At 39.6% G+C, this 23,005-nt stretch overlaps 1 protein-coding gene across 9 annotated transcripts in view; it reads left to right on the forward strand.

The window, feature by feature from the left end:
- LOC124956506 (dystroglycan 1-like) overlaps positions 1 to 22,757 on the forward strand; it is a 44,218-nt gene extending 21,461 nt beyond the window's left edge. For 3 of the 9 annotated variants that reach the window (XM_047512407.1, XM_047512408.1, XM_047512409.1), the window contains exons 2-15: positions 11,565 to 11,935; positions 12,252 to 12,461; positions 13,369 to 13,497; positions 13,577 to 13,702; positions 13,806 to 14,180; positions 14,276 to 14,380; positions 14,837 to 15,358; positions 15,595 to 16,094; positions 16,265 to 16,460; positions 16,530 to 16,691; positions 16,791 to 17,030; positions 17,176 to 17,365; positions 17,460 to 18,140; positions 18,292 to 22,757. In XM_047512407.1, coding sequence (XP_047368363.1) covers positions 11,565 to 11,935; positions 12,252 to 12,461; positions 13,369 to 13,497; positions 13,577 to 13,702; positions 13,806 to 14,180; positions 14,276 to 14,380; positions 14,837 to 15,358; positions 15,595 to 16,094; positions 16,265 to 16,460; positions 16,530 to 16,691; positions 16,791 to 17,030; positions 17,176 to 17,365; positions 17,460 to 18,140; positions 18,292 to 18,515 — 4,031 coding nt within the window. In that variant the 3' untranslated portion in view covers positions 18,516 to 22,757. Of the gene's footprint in view, positions 1 to 757; positions 834 to 2,887; positions 2,911 to 11,564; positions 11,936 to 12,251; positions 12,462 to 13,368; positions 13,498 to 13,576; positions 13,703 to 13,805; positions 14,181 to 14,275; positions 14,381 to 14,836; positions 15,359 to 15,594; positions 16,095 to 16,264; positions 16,461 to 16,529; positions 16,692 to 16,790; positions 17,031 to 17,175; positions 17,366 to 17,459; positions 18,141 to 18,291 lie in introns of those variants that run through there. The other 6 variants (XM_047512404.1, XM_047512406.1, XM_047512410.1 and 3 more) reach the window with 6 other exon arrangements.
- Positions 22,758 to 23,005: the final 248 nt, after the last annotated feature.

A 23,005-nucleotide genomic window follows, 5' to 3' on the forward strand; every position in this document is an offset into this window, starting at 1 on the left:
AGAGAAAAAGTAAGGATATTCGTTGGTCGGGAGATGGGTTATTCGCAGCTCATTCGATCAAACGCCGCTAATAGCGCAGAGACACCTAATAGCTAGAGGATCTCTAGGTCGGGGATAAGGTACCTTATCGACGTATCTTTTCGAATACACGAGTTCTTTTTCTCGACGAGTTTTCGTTGGCTCGCAAAACGATGATAACGAGCGATCGAAAGGAGGCGTACTCGAACGAAAATTTATCGGACTAAGCGGCTCTCTCTCTCTCTCTCTCTCTCTCTCTCTCTCTCTCTCTCTCTCCCCGTTGTGGAATTATCGATAATACGTTTCATCGAGTATGCATTAGCTCGTTTCGTTATAACATGCGTATTTGCCGATAATTCGTACCGAATGAAATTCGATTCTGTCCGAAAAAATATGTTTGGAAAAAGATGTCGGAAAAGTGAGATTACGTACTTGATCCTATGAACGAAAATATATATAATATGTATATTTTCGTATAAAGTCATTTGACGCTTGCACTAATTTTCAACTCTGGTATTTTAATGTCTCTGATATTGCGAGATCGAAATCATTAAGATTTTCATAAGGATTTAGTGTTATCGAACTCGTTTGAAAGTTTTTCGTAGCGAGAGAGATCGCTCACGGTTGTTCTTCGTACTGCGATAAGGAGCGTTTAGTGGCGCAGCGTCAACTACGTTGAATGGACCTATTGTGCGTACCATCCTCGTACTTTAACGCGTTTTATGTTTTTACGGCCTCTCTGTGGTTTATGTTCATGGGGAGAACGACGTCTGGCTTTTCCTTCGATACCCCCTTACTCTACCTAAGCAATCTACGTACGTACTCCGCGCGTTATCTTTTATCGTCTTATTTCATCATTTCGCCTTCGTAATGTTTTCTCTTACGTATTAAACCAAATAAGATATACCTAATTCTTTGATTTTATTCAACGTAACTCCTACACTGCGATCCAATCAGCGAGAGTTCTTTGCCTCTGTTACAAAGCTAACGTTCTCGACCGGTTACGGTCTATGGTTGCTCATATATCAAGATGTACCTTACAAGCCGATTAAACTTGAGCATAGTTAATTATAGAGTAAGCTTAATTAGTCGGGTCGACTTGTTAGTGCGAGTTAATTAAATGGCGTGTGCAGTTGTCAGTTCGTTGCCAGAGCTCCGAACTACCCTATGTTTTACCTATGACGAAGAAACAGGAAAGCACAGTGCTTGTTTGTTTTTTTTGTTTTTTTTTTTTTTTTTTTTCTTTCATACGTAGACGATGCGACACACCATTAGGTAGGTAACTGGGGTTCGTCAAAAATTTATTTGTAGGATTAATTATTCGTATTCGGAGCACGATCGATATCGATATCGATGTCGATATCGATATCGATATCGAATATCTTTCGTCCGAGTGACTCAATTGAATCAAGATTGTTACTAAGACGATACGCCTTAATAAAAACGCGATGCTGTGGCCTAGTAATACGGATCGTATTTTCGAACTTATCGATGAATCCGTGATTATCACGGTTCGGTGCCGGCACCCCGATCAAACTTTATGCCATCTAAACTCGAACGAGCGTAGGAAGATCTTTGTACCTATATCTTGGACGACTCGATTAATCTCGAAACCAGTTTCCGAAGGCATATAACCGCCCGCACACCCAAATTCTCCTCCCTAGTTCTCCCTACTATTATATTAGTTTAATTTGACGAAGTAAGGTCATTCGTAATACGTGCGCACTGTAGAAGACGAATGTTCAAGATCGATCGAGCGATGTAATATCCCGAGGGCGTACAAATCGTTGTTATAATCCGGCCGGATACTTTTCCCATTAAGAAAACATTCCGCGTGAAAAACGTCCCCGTCGATTTCCGAGCCGATTATTCGTACGAGGCACGCCTCGGAATATATTAATCGGAATAATTTAACACGAACGTAAAATGGCCGAACGACGATACTCGTGAATGATTTTAACGTATATATTTACTTAATCGTTGATAACGTACGTACGTACGTGTATGTAATGTTATGAGAAAGCAGTTATCAATTTCTACAGATATTTACAATGGGAATCGGTCAGGCATTTATTTTAGATAATATTTGTCGAGAGTAAAGAGCAGAAAAACACTTGGTGTCCCGTACGATTATTCCTCACTTTGATCGCTTAACCGTGACGCTCTTTGTAGGAATAGATCGAGGAACGTCGGCGAGCCGCGTAGGAGAAGCTCCGCCGAAACCGTCAATTTTCCGATATTCACGCTTTGACTCTTATCGAGTCTTTCGATGAAAACATTTCCTAAACTTTTTCTCAGGGAAGACTTAACGACGTAGCTTTAATGCTACGTCTACGTCTACCTAAAATATATTATTCCTTCTACTTTATAGCGTGCAACGTCGTCGGTTTTTGTAATTATCGAACGACTTCGAAACGAAGTTTCACGCGTTTTCGAACCCCCGAAGAGACGGAGAACAAAGCGGGCCGATATCGTCTCGAAAGTCAATTAACGCGGTGTGTGAAAATAACGAAGCATTTCGAGGAGAGAGCGCTCGATATATATTATAGTTTCTGCCACTAGACCGAGTAGGAAGGCACGAATCGTAGGCCTTCAAAGGGTATTGTTTTACAATTTCGAAGGCTCAAGGGTAGGCCTTCTTTATCGAAAGAAATGAGAGAGAGAGAGAGAGAGGCTAGTAGAGGGATAGGAAAACCAGGGATTTCTATCATATGACGAGCGAGTACTTTTCCACTGTGGTATAGGTATATATAGGTGCTTATATATATTTTTATTCGAAATGAATCATCAACGAGGCCGTCACGTTCGTATCGCGAATTTCTATGGAGACAAGCACGGAGACTCGACGTGGCTTGACGTTGCAAAAAGACGAGCGATGATATTTATTCGTACGTAAGTACATATTCTCCTCATTAATAATCGTCTCTCTCTCTCTCTCTCTCTTTCCCTCTTATACGTAGATACAGATAGTTGTAAAATGGCAATTCGTATAACGTAATATGATGGGGTGGGGGGTTCGATAGAGAGAGGAGTTATCGTTCAAGACCTTTTTTCGTTTTTTTTTCCCCCTTTTTTCCCCGAAAATAACAAACAAACAGCGGATATTATCGCCGAGAGGTTTATTTGCTTGCGCATGATCGTGATATATCGACGAGCTAAGCGATAACACACTAGCTTAGGATATACGAAAATTTTATGGTGTTTATACGTTTCTTTTTCTGGTTAACAAGCGCGAAACGTGCGCTAACAATATCCCTTGGTTGCGCGTACGTTTACTCGATCCTTTTTAATTCTTGTCGTTCAAAATTGTCGCCTTTCGCCGCCTCGCATAAATATTTAATTCGAGTAATAACTTATACAAACCTTCATACGGATTTCGATAACACTCGGCAACATCCACAATTGCAAATTTTTTTGTTTGGCAGAACCAACGCATACTTAATTTGTGATATTGCCAACGGATTATTCTTGGAAAAATTTCCAAGGAGCCTTGCAACGCGTCCGTATCTCATCTTTTTATTTTCTTCGAATGAATTTGTTTTTACTCAAACGTATTTCAAATTTACGTATATACGTTGCCCCTTTGAGAGCAAGTTGGACGTTAGGCGTTTCAACGAGAGTGCATATGTAAGTACATCAAACGTCATTCGTCGATGATATGGACGTACCTAAGTGCTTACATAGAGACGAATGCATAGTCGAGTAGGCAGGCGATAGACCGCGTCGGCTTTTTTAGATTTACATATAGACGTTCTCTCAGCAACGTTCCTCGTGAGAGAAATTCATCGATGCTGAAAGATTTGGTTCGTTCGTCGAAAGCGCTTTTGTTCCAATTACTTTTTCATAAATGTGTTATAGCTTTAATATCATCTTATCGATCCTTTATTATATCGTATCCTCGAACGATATTTTAAGAGAAAGCAGTCGATTTACTTTTTTTTTTTTCATTATTGAAAACGATTCGGCAAATAATTCACACATTGTCGACACCGACAAAGGTGACAAAATCGTTGCCACCTTTCTCATTTTCTCTGAAACTTTGACAGTACGGTTACTACATTCATTATTCAATACCTCTGGAGAGTTTCTTTAACGAATTTATCGGCAAATATAGAATTCCACGTATAGGGGTCAACGCGATATATGGGTTAAAGCGCGATTACGCGAGAACACGCGATCTCTTTATTATTAACAGAATCAAAATAATCGGTAGGCTCAACGAATTCGCGTGATTACAAAATGATGTCGATGTTTCGACGAGCGAGCCCTTTTACAAATATCATCTTAGTCGCATTTAGCGTGGTATAAAGATATATTATTAAGCGCGGTCGCGAGTATACATAAGGCCGCGGCGTGTCAGTGTATGTTAGTTCGTGCAAATCGCAAAGATTAAAAGATAATCGTCGTGTACGTGTAGCTTTAGAAAATATTACGAATTACATGACAGAGATTTCCGCGTGATTCCGCTTTTAAATGACGATTAAGCACTTTTCTTTCCTTTTACGAGAATAAATCGAATAGCCTGATTTTCTGTTTTTTTTTTTCCTTTCTTTCTTTCAACGGCTTTAAAAACGTTAGAAATTACCTTATTGAAACCTCACCTTTATTCAGCCTTCAAAGTTCACGATGTCACCGGGGCATTTCCTTGGAAAGAAAAAGAAAAAAAAAACAGAAAAGACAGAGAAATGCTTGCTCGCTTATAGGGTGTATGTATTCCTCTTTAGTTTTCTTTTTAGGAGATCCCGTTTTAAATAAGAGCAAAATAAGAGTTTCCGCCGATGCTTCTTTGATACTTCTTACAAGTTTCTTTTATCTCTCGTCACGTTTCCGAGCGCTTTTCGAGAAGATCGAGAAAAAATTATTTTCCTTTCGTCATTACGTCACGAAAGATAGCTTCGCCGACGAGCTTCCTCGCTCTCTCGTTATATCCCAATTCATTCGATTTTATATAGTATATTTCAATACTATTAAAATTCATTTCATCGCGGCTACTGGAAAACGCGCGACTCCTCCGACAATGGCGTGCATTTGTCCTCTCGATTATCATTACGATATTTTATTTATTTAATCGTAACGATACGTAAGAACCAATGGTATATTTTATCTCTTGTAATTTTACGACCGGTTGAGTGTATGTGCTTAGAAAGATCGCTTTTTGAAGAGACAAAAAACAACCTCTGCCCTTTTCTCCCTCTCGTTTCTGCCCTATTCAAAACTTTTCAACCGTTTTTCATTGTTTGGAAGAACGATACTACTCACTCACCGTTCTCTACTACGTTAAACTTCATGCTAAGTGAGTGGAAGACCTAGGAGAATTTCATTCCCCCTAGAGACGAGCAAGTAAAACTTTGTGTACCGACTAAATATGCCTGGGCTTTATTAAATCCTCTCGTGATTTCATTTCGTCCACTACCACCCGATGGGAAACATCAAAACGGACCGAGAGAGAGAGAGAGAGAGAGAGAGAGAGAGAGAGAGAGAGAGAGAGAAATAGAGTGAGAGAAATAGAGTGTTCCACCTCTGTGTTTTAACCGTACATATCTTTAAACGTGTAAGTCGATAAAATGACGATTAAATTCACGATGATTTTACGTGTTCTCATTACTACGTTAAATATTTTTACCGCTTATTCATTGCATTACATTACAAGTTCATAAAATTTCAATTACATATACATATATGTATATATACGTATATGCAAGATATTTTTATCGATAAAATATAAAAACCTATTTAATAAAATTAACGAAAAGTTTCGAGGAGCTTTCAAATTACTACTCGGAGAGTAGTTTAATCTTTATGAAACAATGCTTATGCACGTTCGTCTTATTTTACAGCCTCTCATTACCGATTCACTCTCTTCCTTCCAGCTACTCTACCGGTCCTGATCAAATATGCTCACATTTTAATACTCTAGTGTCCATTTATACACGCACTCTCTCTCTCTCTCTCTCTCTCTCTCTCTCTCTCTCTCTCTCTCTCTCTTTGATTCCTTCGTATATCATAATTAGAAACATATAATATACCGATACAAAAACGATGTAAAAAGGTTGACACGTTCTAGATAGCTCTACTTCGTATGAATCGCTTGGAAAGGTAAGACCGAATAAAAAGTTCAATCTCATTCTCGAGGAGTAACGAAGTACGAGAAGACGATATGTGCACGGGGAAAGTAAAGTTTTGTCTCTAGCCCTCGAAGAGATATGGCGCTTAGCCGAGACTTCTCTTGGTCCCGAGAGAACGTCTTCGAGCTTTGCTTTTTTTGCCCTTTCGTTTCTCGTTGGAAATTTCGCACAGGAGAACGATATCTGACGGAACGGTAACCACCTGCAACAAGGTTAAAATCTTCCGACATTGTTAATGCAGGCCCTCGCCTGACCTTATTTTTACTTTCTCTCTCTCTCTCTCTCTCCCTCTCGCTCTCTCTCTCCCCTTAGGGAGATGTGATGACGTACCGCTGTATTGGAAGAAAATGGGAAAATAGGTGGTGGCGTCGTGCTCAAAAGCCAGCTCCGAAGCACTCGCACAAGGATTAGGGGGGCTTCGGCGAATTCGCGTAGTTACGTGAACTGAAAAAGCTTGAGCTTACGAGGACATTGCTGGTGCGAAAAAAGAAAAGAGGCGGAGAAACGTTAATCTCGTTCGTAAGGTACGAAGGCTAGGCAATTATCTTTTCCAAGTAAAAAATATAATACATAATCCTTTAATCCGTAGGAATAGTGAAATTTTCTCTTGCACTATTTTAATAATACCTTTCGCGAGTCTTTTTAATTATCGAATTAATTCTTTCTTTTCGTGTAAATATGGTGAAAAAAAAAAAAAGAAAAAGCCCAAAGACGGTGGATTCCTCGTACGATTATCGTTACGATAGAGGAGGATTATAAATTTTTTTGTTTTCGAGCAAGTATCTCGTTAAACATTTAGGTACAACTTTTACAGCTCGTTCGCGGTAACATCTGCTGGGCCAAAAGAGACTAAGCAAACGGTTCCTTTGTGTACACAGCACGTGCGCACGAGACGCATTAAATGCCGTCCGAGTAGACTTGAAAATTTCGTAAGCGGAAGCTCGTAAAGCAGACGCGATAAAGAGAGAAAGAAAGGGATGAAAAGGAGAAACGTTTTATCTTGGTTTAATTCGGGAAATGGGATACCCTTCCTTTCTTTCTTCGTCGCTATCGTATTATTTTACGATATCCCATAAGGGATAATATCGATTAAGCGTTAGCGTTATTAAACGCGTTCCTCGATATAATATAAGGCTAATCAATGGGAGCAAACCGGGGCTGTTCGTTAATCTCTTTTCGTATCGATAAACGAAACGATAATTTGCATCGCGGAAAAGCGAATGAAAGGATCGCGATGGTATAAACGAATGTGGGAATAAAAATGAACAAAATGCAAATTTAAATCCATGCACTTAGAGGTAGGTAGATGTACCCATCTATAAGGATTTTTCTTTTTCCGCGCGCGTTCCTTATCGAGAATTATCAGCGGAAAAGATCGCGAATAATCGTTCGACAAGTAGTGTCCACTCCTTGTGGGAAATGCGAGATTATATAGGCCATTTGGTATAATCAGGCCGATCGTTGTTGCTTTATTATTTCAGCTTTATTATTTCGATCCAATTACGAGCACATCGAGTCCGTTCGGTACAGAATTCTTCTTTCTTCTTCTCTCCCATCCTCTATCTACACCTCTTTACACCTCTCTTTTTCCCTTCCATTCCAATCGTTGATCTTTAAACGAGGAGCAAAGTGTACAAAGAGTGGTAATAAAATTCTCCTCGAACTTTACTACTTTTCGATCCGTCGCTCTTTCCAAAGTACGATTTCTCTTTCTCTTTTTAGACGTTATCGAAAAGAATGTCGTTCAAAACTGATCGAAGATATAAGTTGGAAACTGGATAATGGTTACTTAAGTTTCTATGTATAGAGCTCGGTCGGTTAAGCCGATACACCAGAGGGTCCGATCAATATCGGAGCGGGTCGCGTCGAGTTGAAGTATGTGTGTGTGTGTGTGTGTGTGCTTCGTCGCAACCTGGATCGCATTTTCCTTCGAACGATCCAACGAAAACAATTCTCCTAACATTTTTTTTTTTTTGCATTTCCGCGAGAGAAAGATTTTTCGTTAACGGGTTAAGATCCATCCAGGTTCGTGCTTGGATTCGATACGTATTTAAAAATTTTCTAAGTAATTCGTTTTCCCGAACGGAAAGATTTAAAAGGGTGGTGGTGGGAACGCCTTGAGATCAATTTAAATTTAGATCCTAAGGAAGAGATGATGCGTTGGAACGCCCGGAGATTCATTTTAAACATTCATTCGTCTCGTTTTGATATCGCGAGGCTGACGTCACTGTTTATAACTTCAGAAATAACTGTCAGCGTGAAATCTCAGACCTTTTTTTCCCTTCCGATCGGTCTTTGGATTCACGTTCGAGCACAAGGCTGCTTTGTGCGTGCGATTAAATGAATGAATGAATGAGCGAACGAACGACGTTTTCTTTTATTATTCTTCGACATCCGGATTTCAATTCGATCGGAATGCAGTGCGTTCCGATCCCTTTTGAAAAATGCATCCGTGTTTGAACTAATCCATTCTAAGGAAAAGAGAGAAAATAGGCGGTTAGACGCATAAACTCGAGTTGCTCGTTGAATTCTACGGTGGATTGATTAAGCGTCAAGTGTCGTCCAATTTGGACATTTACGAACTCGAAATATAACCATCTCTCCGTATTATATATATATATATGAAAAATAAATGGGCCGTTAAATCGTCGAAAAGTGCTTTAACATATCCCATATTCTGGTTTTTGATGGGTGTTATGCAAATCGTTATGGAGCCCGCACGTTAATTCAGTTCTCATCGAGAGACATCCACTCTCTCTCTCTCTGAAAGGATAATTTACCAAATATCACGCATTGATATAGAAGTGATTTAGAAAAAACGATAAGAAAATATTTGACGGATTTTAACAACAAAAATTTGATCCCCTCGCCAAGCCGCGTCGTCATTGTCCGTTCCAAAATTTTCACTCGGTGACTTGTCAGTCGTCGTTTATTTTCCGAACATCGAATTCGAACCGCGTTCACGAATCAAATCGCTATCTCTATTTTATATCTGCTATAGGTATTAACGAATAGGATGATTGTGAGAGACTAGAACGATCTTTGGGGAAATAACGAATTTGCGTTGGAACGTGAGAATAGAGAAATCGAATTGTTTGTAAATATCCTAATGTTTATCTTGCGCGGAATATTAGCTTGCAGTTGCGGATGCGAGAAATGCCTTGCAATTTTTTTCCACTTCTTCCGATTTCCTTCGAAAAATTTCATTATAAATCAGACGAACGCGATATCTTTTATTTGCTCATTTATTTACCTCGATTAATCGTCGCTCGCTTATTGGCGAGAGATTCAATGGTAAAGAAAAAAGGTAAATGTAAATTTTCGTTCGTAAAGCGTGATCTAAGCGTGATTCTTTCGAGGATCGGTGGTTTTTCAACGATCCTATGTCAAATGTAATTACGCTTGATCGGCGGCCGCACTAAATTTACACCAAGTTTGACATAGCGTAACGTCGATTATGACGGCCGCGTGGACGGACACAGAGATTGATGGATGGACAGATCATCCATAGTCCACCGTCAAGCACTCCTCCACAGTACGATTTATAATTCGACACCATCTTTCTTTCTTTCTTTTTCACACCCTCCCCCTCCCCTTACTTAGGAAACACATTCATTTACATTGATAAAGGTATAAAATCAACGTCGGCCACGTTTCTTCATCGATTGCGTTTACTCGTAAAATCAACCCTTAAAATCTAAATAATAATTTAGATCCGAAGGATTAACATTTTCGACACCATTAGAGTTATATCGAACTGTTGAATAGGAAATAAAGTGTAGTGTATCCGATCGTTCGTCGCGATAATAATAAAAAGAAAAACTTTCGCGAACAACCAATCACCGTCGGTCATCGTTCATCCGTGAAATCGCCATCATAAATATTAAAGAAAATTATCGATGCAAAGTGAAGTATACGTAATAGCAATGAAAGATGGGGACGGCCTGAAACACGGTTTCTATAAGAACATTAAGAACGTGTTCCAACTCTGTGCGAACTCTTTTAGAACGGATGTCGCACGGTTGGTCTATATCCATAGAAAATCGGTTGTAGATACGAGTAGGCGATATAAGAAACATTATTGTGAAAGGACAAAATGCTTTTGGTTCTTATCGATCCCTTTCATAGTACTTTATCGATCGTGTAAGCCTCAAAGCCAACACTTCCGTTCGGCGCCTCCAAGTCTGAGAGACATCCGACCAATTCTACATTCTATTCGCGTAACCTCGCGAGAAGAACGATCGTCGTAGAGCCTCGTCCACGTCTTTCCTATATCCTTTTATCAGTCAACGAACGTTTCGGTGTGAATATTAAGTAAAGATATTCACTTGTTTCACCTTTACTACATTATAGGCCGCATTTAAAATTTATTCGAAAGATAAATGTTTACGATTGTTCCATCGTTAATTTATAAGAAACAAATAATGTGAGCATTTTTGAATGCTTAGAAATCACCCGAGTGTGGCCCCTATCTCGTTTCGCTAACCATATGTATTTATCATCCGGTATATTAACGAATTTTATTTACAGAACGGACAACGTTTATGCATCATTTTACTCGGAAGCCGAACCGAGGCGTCCAATGACATCATCATCATCCTCCTCCTCGATATTCCACCCGCATAAAGACTCGTTCGTTCTTATATGAGGGAATACGACGATGATGTATTCTCGCACGCGTACGAGTCTATCTCGTCGTAGAGAACGATGCTCGGACATTCCTAACCGAAAACGTAATGCCGTTGTATTATATTGCCTCGTTGTGCGCTCGCATTTAAAAGTTCGTGCTTTTCACAAGAAGAAACCAAAATGCGATTGTTCTGCCTATGTACGAGCATCGTAACGGATCTTGGATAGCTTATTTTTCAACGATTTATTTCCCGAATCAATTTTCCTTCTTCTCAATTTGCTGGTCGTAATTTCTTCTCTCTTTCTTCTTCGCGTTCTTCTCGTACCGTAACGACTCGTACCGTCGTTTGTATCAGCCGACGATCCCATCCAACCTCTCTCTCTCTCTCTCTCTCTCTCTCTCTCTCTCTCTCTCTCTCTCCTCTCGCTCTCATCGATCACGTCGTAGAAAAACTGCGAACGAAGGGGTGATGCGGTTCGTTCTCTCAAAGTTTTTCATAAGAGTATCATCAGCGCCGTTCCCTTTCGGTACAATTATAATATTGAATGAATGAAGCAACTGATAGAAATTGTCAAGGCTATTTTTATCGACATGACGACGCGATGATAAATGTATTATTTCGATAAAATATCTTACTCGATTGACTGTTGTGTTTAAATGGTTCTTTTCTTTCTTTCTTTCTTTCTTTCTTTCTTTCTTTCTTCCTTCCTTTCTTTCTTTCTTTCTTTCTTTCTTTCTTTTAAATATCTCGAATTATTCGATATCGTATTAAGTAGTAATAAAATTTACAGGTGTAGCAGCATGGTATGATACAAGCGAGCCTGAAGATTCTCCCCCCAAAAAAATGATGAAGCCTCATATCCTGACGTACCTGTCCCTCCTCCTCATCCTGCCTCTAGTGCTGGGATATAACTTGCAAGAGGACGATCTGGTCTTTGACGACATCGGCGAGGAAAGTAGCAGCACTCCCTCGATCGAGAGGCACATCGCCGATCGTAGTAGAAACGTAGTGGAACAGGATCGAAGATTGACGAAAGATACAAAGAGACATCATCGAGTCGAGAGATTATGGGATATACCGGATGTCGTCGTTCCAGTCGGTCACATTTTCAAATTAAGGATCACGAGACAAGCTTTCGGTGGTAGCGTAGAACGTTACGAGGTGAGTGACTCGCATCGCCTTACTCGCACAGGTGATATCTTTCTTTCTCCCTCACTATATATATCTGGACAAGTGCCAAACTCTCTCTTGAGTACCGATGTCGTTTCAACGTCAAAAGTTTACTTACTCGTTCCAATCGTTCCTTCGTCCGTCCCGCCCCCCCCCTCTCTCTCTCTCTCTCTCTCCCTCTCTACGGGAGAACAGCCAACAATCCGAATGAGTCTTGTTTGCTATCCAATTTGCGATCTTTGTCCCTTGAAATCTTCGATTTCACTTTGGCAAAGATATATCGAATCGAATTTATCACGATTTTCAGATACACGAGGCAAATGGACAGAGCCTGTCCCGTTGGTTGTACTGGGACGATGCCGCTTCCACTCTTCTTGGTGTCCCATCGAAGAAGGATGCCGGTAATCATCATTTAATCGTCAAGGCTATCGGGAAACACGGCGACAACGCCAAAGACGCTTTCGTCGTGCAGGTAGTTCCGGAGAAACGCGAGGAGGTCAAGCATAAAGACGGCAAGGTAAAATTAAAGTTTGTCATTTTCGACAAATTATATATCGCAACATAAAGGGATCAGAGGAACGTCGTTAGATTTGAAACATATCGTGGAAAACTGAGTGATTTTTCCTATCGATTTAGTCTTGTTAACAGATTCTTTTTAACCGTGGCACTCCTCCACGTGGTTGCCTCCGGCTTCAGAAGAAAATATTTTCTTGGCAACGTTTCAAGCGTTTTACGTCCTCAGCTCGCACACGTAACAGGTACCCATTCGCGAGTTTCTAGGTCAAGTTTCGAAGCCGAACGAAAGATAAAATGAATGATATGCTTTTAAGGCGAATTCGGCCATCGGATAACTCGGTTTCGTTCGATCGATTAAAATTAATGCTCTCGTTAAAGTTAAAGCGACGTCGAATGAACCTCTTACACTCCGATTACATTTCTTTATTTGGATACTATCATTCTTTATTTATCGATTCGCAATTAAAGGAAGCACCTGACACGATATCGCACTATTCGATTTCTAATCTTAATAAATAAATTATGCCTGCCAAATGATCTTTTTACCTAGCAATTTTCATCGTCCTTTATGCTAGTATATAGGTTAAAGAGATAAATAATTTGAAAGGAAAACGGTGTAACTACGTAATTGTTTAAATTTCGAAAAGCCATTATATATACACGATATATATTGACGTTAAAAGCTCCTTGTCGTCGATTTGTCGTTGCGATTTATTGCTATATTTCAATCTCATAAAGAAATTAGTTTCGTAGACGGTAACTGATTGATGCCAATTGATATTGTCATGCGTCACCGACGTACGAGTAAGCTTCCAACTATTCAACGACCCTATTAATTCTTCAGGTTTCATTTGCAACGGTCGTATAAACGAAATGCGAGGATATTAAAACGATTATTCCCATTTTAGAGTCACTGTAAGGAAGGAGAGGACCAGACGCTGCTAACGATCTTTCTGGATGTCAAGTTCGAGAATCTCACGCCGTCCGTTAAAGTAAACGCGATCGAGAATCTTGCTGGATTTTTGGGTCTCCACGCGGTTAGTATTCTTTTATCCTCTATAATACACACGCACACACAGGTTATACGTCGTACGTCCTTCACTATCTCGTTTTCAGAGTGCATTCTCTATGCACCCGCAAAGCGCTAAGGAAACTTTGAATCCCGATTCTCTGGTTATATTTACCGGCCCTGGGAATGTTAAATATCGTACCGAGAGGCATCTGACGGCTATCCAATGGCAGGTAAATGATTATTCTAGTATTCTTTTATATATAAATTTTATATGTGTATATATGTATGTATATGTATATAGACTACAAGTAAAGAGACTTTTGGTGACTGCAGGTTGGATGCGACGGTCACTTATGGAGGCACCAAACGAATTTGGTCAAACAGCTGCGAGATCAGGCGAAAGATGGGACACTAGCGGAGGTTCTTCAACTTCCTGTACTATCGTGGCGCGTAAAGACTGACTCGAGCTTTCTATCCAGAAGCCGTAGAGAAGCCGGATCTGGCGATTTCGACGCCGACGATTACGAGGGTTACGATTATGACGACGATGAATATGGCGAGGACGAGGACGGTGGCGATGATAACGAAGCGATCACGGAACCACCGTTGCAACCGTCTTTCGTGCCTAACGTAAACTCGAGAGAAAACACCGAATGGTTGGAACATCCGCATAGGCATCATCATGGAGAAGAAACATTGGATTTGGGCGTACGAAATAATTCATAGAGCCTGTCCATATTTGAATTATCCTTAAAAGCGAAATTGTTAAATCGAATAAACGTTTTAATCTTTTTTCCTTTCAGCAGCAGAACGAAGAGGTTGACGAACGAGAAATCGTACCATCCATAGATCCACGTAACGCTGAGTCAAACGCCGCTAACGCCTCGTTCAATGGTTCAATATTGACCGTAAGTATAATTCTTTATATTCGAAAGAAGAATTTTTATACGCGTATACATGCATATAAAAGAAGAGAAAAGAAAGTTGTTGAAAAATGTGTCGCTAAATCGCGCGGCTTTTATCGAAATTGTCATTCCTTTGTCTACGCTCATTTGCTGTGCCATTGCTTGAAAAGGGGGTCACGTGCCGTGCTTAAAAATTGTATTTCGTACGTCCTTTAGGATAGTCGACAAATATTTTGCAGTATTCGCGCAGTACACACAGTAGCTAAGCCATCCCGATTAGACACACTCTGACGATGTAGGTCGATAATTAAAACTCCATACAGCGTATTGGCTCTATCTTGCGACGAATCCGGGATAGAAGAGATCAAAAGTATTCTGCCATACACCTTCGCGCTCTCCCTCTAATGTAACTAACAAAGTTTTTCGTGCCTTACATCGCATCTACTAACGATTTCGCAGACAACAACCACCCAATTTACACCGTCATCATCATCATCATCATCATCATCATCAACTACAACCACTACAACCATGCCAACTACGACAACTTCAACCACAACGACTCAAGCTACGACAATGCCCACGAGTACTACTCCTACTACTACTACTACTACTACTACTACTACTACTCCTACTACTACTACTATTACTACTACTACTACTACTACTACTAGTACTACTACAAGTAGCATTACTACGACAAGCACAATAGCAGATACAACACCAGCTACCACTTCGACCACCGTTGTTCCGTCAACAGAACCTACAAAGGTGGATATTATGGTGGAAGAGAGGGAAGATAATACTCAACGCGTGGACATGGAATCTGTTACTCTGTTACCCACAATTTCTCCCGAAATCACAACCACTCTACCATCGATTACTACGCTTCAATTTAGCACAACAGCTGCTTCGACCAGCGCTACGGGAAGAGCAGAAACAGAACCTACCACTGTTTTTGCTAACGTTACGTACGAAGAGGTAATGCTTCTACGCTTTGTGCTTTTCATTTGTATGATAGTCCATTTTGCTCCTATTTCGATTACCTAGTCCGCATCGAATATTCATTAATTTCCTGCTTATTCTCGCATTATTAGGTCGCGTCAGGTGTAAGATTATTATATAAAAGATTTGAGCCTTTATCGTTTGACATTGGTCAAAGGAATAGGAGGATTTCTTCCTCGATCTTACCTAAGATTTGTTCGGTCTCGATTTAGGCGACATATGGAATGACTGTACCTGTAACGCGCCAACCTACAACGAGCACCCCTATTGCGTCGTCTACTATCGTTGGGAGTACAAGTGCCCCTACGACTATTCCGCCCACGCAAACTCCTACGCTATCTACATTTAACACGAAATCGGAGATACATACGGCCACGTCTACCGTTGGTGTTACTATCATTAGTAGTACTACTGTCCCTAGTACTACGGCGGCTCAATCTACTACGATCGTTACGATTCCACCGTCGCAAGCTACGACGGAAAATATTGAAATTCCGATTAGCAATTTGCCACCCAAAAAGGATAGAAGATTGAAGAAACTTCGTGTGATAGCTGGCAAACCGTTAAGTTACGTTATACCTGCTGACACCTTCAGCGATCCCGAGGATGGTGATACGAGAAATTTAAAATTGGTTCTATACTTGCAAGGTGTACCGATTAAAACGACCAATTGGCTTCAATTCAATCCTCGTACGCAAGAAGTCTACGGATTGTAAGTGCACATACTACAGTCGTAAAGTATATATCATCGGAAACTTTTATTTCCTATCTGCCTCTCTCTCTCTCTCTCTCTCTCTCTCTCTCTCTCTCTCTCTCTCTCTCTCTATCGTCCGTCCGTCCGTCCGTCCGTTCGTCGTCTTTTCATTATTTCCATCGTTGCAGACCCCTCGAAAATGATATTTCTACTTGGAATTACGAATTGGTGGCCACGGATAGCGGTGGGCTAAACGTCTCTGACATATTGGACGTTCACGTTCAACAGCACAGATTGAGTCGCATCGTCAATCATGAATTTAGTATTTATCTAAAAATAGATAAGCGCAATCTTTTCCCGACCGATATTGATTGGGAATTACAGGTATTCGATGATATTTCCACAATTCGCAGAGGCAATAACAATTTTTAACGTGTAACGTTTTCGTTCCAGGTTATTGGAAGTTTGGCCGAACTATACGGCGACGCAGATCCGTATTATATTACAGTACGGGCTATCGACATCGATCACGATCAAGCTATTTTCACTTGGATGAACGACACCTTCCCTCGTAGTAGCGAATGTCCCAAGGATCACATAAATGAACTATTACGCGTACGTATTTACGGAATAGGTGTTACAGAAAGAATCTAATTTTTTAATTATTATCAATTCTTACATTTTCTAAAACGAATATTTTGCGTCGTTGCTTAGATTTTGATCGATAAGGACGGTGATCCTAGTCCTTTATTGAGAGGAGCTTTGGCACCTGAATTAAGAGTGAAGCGTGTCGTCTTCCAAGGGATCGGACAGTGCGAGGATATGAATCGTCAATCGGTAATACCTAAAGCTCATACCGAAGAGCCCAAAGTAAATTTCCCTCCTGTTCCAAGGAATCAAGTGGATCACGTAAATGCCACCGTTGGGGAGTTGCTTGTATTCAAAGTCCCAGAGGTACGTATTATTATGATTTTCGAACAAATGGATCTTTAATAGAGGAACGATTAATTTTCTTGAGATAGAGGATGATAAATTAGATTGATCACGTTGTTGCAACTCAATTGGGATTTATCATAAACAATATTTCTATTGTCTCTAGGACACGTTCTTCGATTCAGAAGACGGATCCTCTCGCAATATGAAAATGTCTCTTTTGACGATCGAACGTACCCCTATTCCGCCCGACGAATGGTTACAGTTCGATAATAAAAATCAAGAATTTTATGGCGTACCTCTGCAAAATGACGTAGGTCGAAAGGAATATCAATTGGTCGTGACAGATAGAGAGGGTAATCAAAAAGGATTGTTTTAATTCCTATATAAATAATATCCAATAAAATTAATTCAGTCTTTGTCTACATATGAACGTTGCTTTAATTGCAGGCGCAAGCGCCACGGACGGTTTAGTGGTCGTTGTACATCCGGCTCCGCCCATGACGCATACGGTTGAGTTTTCGATGACCCTGGATATACCCTACGAATCGTTCGCTCATTCAGCCATGCAAAAACGCAATTTTGTAGAAAAATTGCGTGACTTGTATCACGACCGTGACACGAGCGCCATTTCATTGCGCAGCATTTCGAACGGCAGTACTGTCATCACGTGGCACAACAGAACATTACCAACGGCTTATTGTGCCCACGAAGAAGTTAACAGATTACGGGCGGTATTGGTTAAGAGCGACAACGACAGACGATCTGTTACCGACGAGGTTTTGGACGTGATGGGCCTGAAGTTCCCAGTTAAGCAAATCACTGTAATCCCAATGGGAATATGTCGCGGTGAATTGACGGGCGTCCATTCTCCGGACAGTCACGTGCCACCCGTCGACGATTCCACCTCGATCGGTGCATTCCACGATGATTATCTAATAACCTTCGTACTGCCCGCCATTATAATAGCGGCCATGCTCATTCTCGCCGGCGTCATCGCGTGCATACTTTACAAACGTAGACGCAGCGGGAAAATGAGCGTTAGCGAGCAGGACGACGAGCGACAGAGCTTCCGTAGCAAGGGAATACCCGTGATATTTCAGGACGAGCTCGATGAAAAACCAGACCCAGGTATTTAACTTATTTTGTTGTTGCCAAACAACTCTCTCTCTCTCTCTCTCTCTCTCTCTCTCTCTCTCTCAATTAATCGATTTCGATCGATTAATACGCTCGTGTTCAAAGTCTAAATTACTCTCTAATGTGAATTTTGATTTTACTTTAGGCAATAAGTCGCCCGTTATTCTGAAGGAAGAGAAACCACCGCTTCCACCTCCTGAATATCAAAAGACCGAGGACGGCGCGGACGTGCCAATGTTGCCGAAAGAAAATTCCGAGGAGCCTTACCAACCGCCGCCACCGTTTGCGACGAATCGCGATACAAATCGACAAAATCGTCCGAAGCCAACGCCGACGTACAGAAAACCGCCCCCATACGTGCCTCCCTAACAAAATGCAGTGCACTCGCCTACGCGCAAATACATGCTAGCTATGCTCGGAGATGCATCACCGATACACGTGCAAAAGCAAAAGGATTCTTATAAGAAATCTCAGTTCGGCGGAAACGTTGAAAATTACGGGGCCCTAAGCGTTTACAGCGATCACTGAACTTTTTATTTCCTTGCACGGAGTATCACATAACGAACCGAATATGATTTCTCTTACAGGGAAATCTATAATTGCACGTTTTTTACTTATTATGTTCCTTTTTTTTTCTTTTTTTTTTTTTTTTTTTTTTTTTTTTTTTCTTTTTTTTCTTTTCTTTTTTTTTTTACAACGGACGAATATGGATTGAAAATAAGTTGGCCGCGTACGTTTGCGAGAATGTTGCGTAATGAACAACCTATCATAACTTTTTATTAACGTATTTCATTTCATTGATTCTTAATATCGTACGATTTCTTCATTTATCGATATATTATTTTTTAAGGAGTACGGAATAGAAATCACGCGTTGCCTTTCGTAACGAATTCAAACTGTAGAGAAGGATTCTCATTGCTCCGATCGGACGAGTAAATTTAGTTTAGATCATTGTAGAACCAACAAAGGTGGATAGGTGCAAAGGTATTCTATTTGAACTAATGCTCTGGACAGTCAACGACTTTCGTATTTCATTAATCAGTGCCATTTTTTAAGCAATAAGCGTGACGAATGCATCGCGTATTTACGCATGTTGGTTCTACGACCTACTACCTACCTTAAGAGAATTAAGCTTCTTCAAGAAGTATCAAGAACTTGAACGAAACTCTTTTAATCGTGCATACAACGTGTAACACTGCCAAAAAAAGAAATATTATAGCGACGTACTATAGCCGGTGATTCAGGGCGGGGTGGGGAAGGGGCGTCAGTTCATTAATCGACCGACACATTTTTCTTACATCTCGAACGTTGTTTATTTCCTTTAGGATTATTTACCGTGCGAATTGAACAAATCACTGCGAACGTAAGACGGAAGATTACTTAACGTTTATATGCATATATTTAAGATGAAGTCAAAATGGCGCTTATCATCATCGTTTTGATAAAACATTGTCTCTCATAAAGAGAAACCGACAACTTCTTGACGCGGGGTCTTTAAATATTGGTTCGTGCAATGCCATTGTAAAGTGACAGCAAAATGCTTCCATTGGCACCGTAGGCCATGCAGACTAAAGAAAGAAATGATGATAATATATACGATACATATACATATACATATACATATACATATACATATACATATACATATACACATACATATACATATATATATATATATATATATATATATATATACATATAAAAATATAAATATGTATATTATACCTATTTGCCGTTCGATAGACATTATTAGTCCGTGAGGTATTTGGAGCGATGATATTTGAATACTGCCAGACAAGCGTCATAGCATTTACGTTCTTCTTTATGCGTAAAATTGCAATTACGCATCGCGATCCTACTTTTTCTTCTTTTCACGCACAATACTTGGCAGGCAAGTTCTTTTGCACGTACGATCATCGCCGGACGCAAGATTAACTTTGCCCTTTGATTTCACCAAATTTCTATTATAATTATTTTGATAAGGGATTTAGATCAACGTTAATAATCAACCTTAACCTTGATCCAAATACCAACGCATTCGTACACGAATAATAAACCGTTATTTAATTTAGATTTTTACATAGTTACCAAGCCAAAAATAATTAATATTTAACGAACGGGAATGAGATTAAAATAGTTGACACACACACACAAAAAAAAAAAAATAAAAACAAAAAAAAACAAAAAAAAAACAAAAAAGAAACAAAGAAAACAAAGAAAAGAGAGAAAAGAAAGGAACGTGTTCGGGATGGCTTGCGCAAGGACACGTTCGTTTTATAATCATTTTTGTAATTTTTTAGGCGGGTCGCTAAGCGCCACCGTTAATAATTTGCGTGTTCCTGCTATGAGAAAAAGGATTGCGGGACACGATACACGGGTAAAATGTCTAAAGCATACAGCCGTTTCTTCGATACCTCGATACTTTTTCCTGATATTTTTGAAAAGGAAATGTACGAAACGATTAAAAAAAAAAAAGAAAAAAAAAAAAAAAAAAAAAAAAGAAGAAAAATGAAAAAAAAGAAAAAAAAAAAAAAAAAAAAGAAAGAAAAAGAAGAATCGGTGCAACCTCAAGTTTGGAGGCTTCGTTTTTTATTCGTCCTACCTAATGATGTCGACGGACGGTCGACGAAGCCGCAAATTTGGGAATGGGGGGGGGGGGGGGGATGGATGATTTGGGATGAAGCTCCTATGAAAATCGTGTGAATGGTGATAACAATTGTATGTAACATATAGCAGACGGATGTTGTTTCGTATGCAAGCTAAAAATTACTTTAATATATATTATATATTAATTCGCGTCTTTGTAAACTCTCTTTGAGAGTTTATTGTGTATAACACGACGATTGGAATCCTTCTCATTGTCTCTTGTTTATCGCGTATAAACTTTTCCAAAAGCGTAGTCACAGGGACGCGCCGATATATTCGTTGGGTAAAAAGTCGTAAGTAGTTTTCTTTTGTTTTTCTTTTTTCTTTTTTTTTTCTTTTTTTTTTTTTTTTTTGTTTTTTTCCCTTTCTTTCTTTCTTTTCTTATCCTACGATTGGAGACAGTAATTTTTATAACGGAGAAATCGTTACATAACGAAGCTTAATTATCGGACACATTTTTATGAATTAGGACGTAAGAGAAGGTGCAGTACGTAAGTATGTGTCTTTTCTTCTTTGATTGTTTTTTCTCTCGTACGTAATCAGATAATGAAGGAAAAAGTAAAACGTCTTCGAATCCAATCTCGATACGCGCGATTCGCTTTAGCGGACTTATCTCTTTGCGAGCTACGATAAACAAGCTCTTTTCATATCATGCTTTTAATCATATCATCGCTCGTGCATCTTCTTAAAGCGCTCCATCATGTTACCGTGAAAATGATGATTATGTATGATAAATCGTGTGTACGATATTTATGTGACAAGAGACGATGCGATTCGAAGGTTTTCAACGATAAATTCGTTGAAAGAGTCCTCTCAAGAAGAAGGGGATGCATCAAGAATTGCTCGGACTTTATTCCTGGCCTGCGAGTGTATCTTGAAAATATTTTATAATTGTATAAAGGATATGGAAAAGAAGCAAGTAGAAAGAGGCGATTACGATAAGTAACCAAAACAGAGAGATCTCACTGTAATTTTCGGATTTGAATTTTTTTTTTTCCTGGGAAATAATAGAGTGAAAAATGATCGATCGATCGATCGAACGCCCCAAGTTTATGGAAAATTACCATTTGAAGGAGGAAGGGAGGGAGAGAGAAAATTGACGCTAGGTATCGTATCGTCCGTACGATTTGCATAATTATAAATATATGTGTGTTTGTGTGTGCGTGTGTGTGCGTGTGTGTGCGTGTGTATATATATATATATATATATATATACATATACAGTGTGTGTGCGAGCGTGTGTGTGTAAATAGATATATAGTTGACGGCAGTACTGATCGGAAGTTCGACGGTATTTTTATCTCTAAAGTAAACGTCATTGTTGGCGTATTTTTCGCGAAGGAAAACAAAAAAAAAAGAAAGGTTTAAAAGACGAGACACTTTTGTATACTATATAAAACGCAAAGGTAAAAAGTGAATTTTTAACATGTGGGAATAATTGCGAGTAGATTTTAATGGATGCCTCGCCATGATTACTTTAGAAGCCCCTTACGTACGTAATCGAGCACGTTGATCGTCGAGGATGAATGAATGAATATTGAAACAATGATATACATTTACGGAATATATCTGTGGCAAGTACTACATATTAAACACGTGTAAGGTTACGAGTTAATAAAGCCATTTTAGGGTACGACGTATACGTCCTTTGTACTTGTCTCGAGTCGAAGAGCTTTCCGTGGATGCGTTAAAATTATTAACATTGAGGATAACGTTGATTATAAAAAAGTAAAATCGTAAGTAGACGTACCATACGTAATACGAGATAGAACGACATAGAACGACTGACAAGGAGAGTCACGCGAAAAAGATCGATCGTTGCTTCCAGAGTTGAACGGGCTACGACGTTTAGAGGATATATACCTATACTATATATAGACGCGACTTATCTCTTTTTGTATCGTTTAAATGTAAGTTATCGCGTCGTATTCATCGAAGTACCCAAATACATTATGTTTTTACGAAATTAACTTTCTTCGAAAGTCTCCCGAACAACGAGCGAACTTATTTTTCGTCGTCCGATCCATTCGATTATAAGATCGTTCGATTATTCGCACGGTACAACTTAATATAATGAAACATTTGAATTCGTTTGATTACGTAAGGCGTCGGTTCCGTCCGTGTCGGTGCTAGAATACAATTTCGCATTCGCACGGTTACATATATAATATATATATATATATATATATATATATATATATATATATATATATA

Source organism: Vespa velutina, chromosome 22 (assembly GCF_912470025.1).
Source record: "Vespa velutina chromosome 22, iVesVel2.1, whole genome shotgun sequence".
In the NCBI taxonomy this organism is placed as follows: domain Eukaryota; kingdom Metazoa; phylum Arthropoda; class Insecta; order Hymenoptera; family Vespidae; genus Vespa; species Vespa velutina.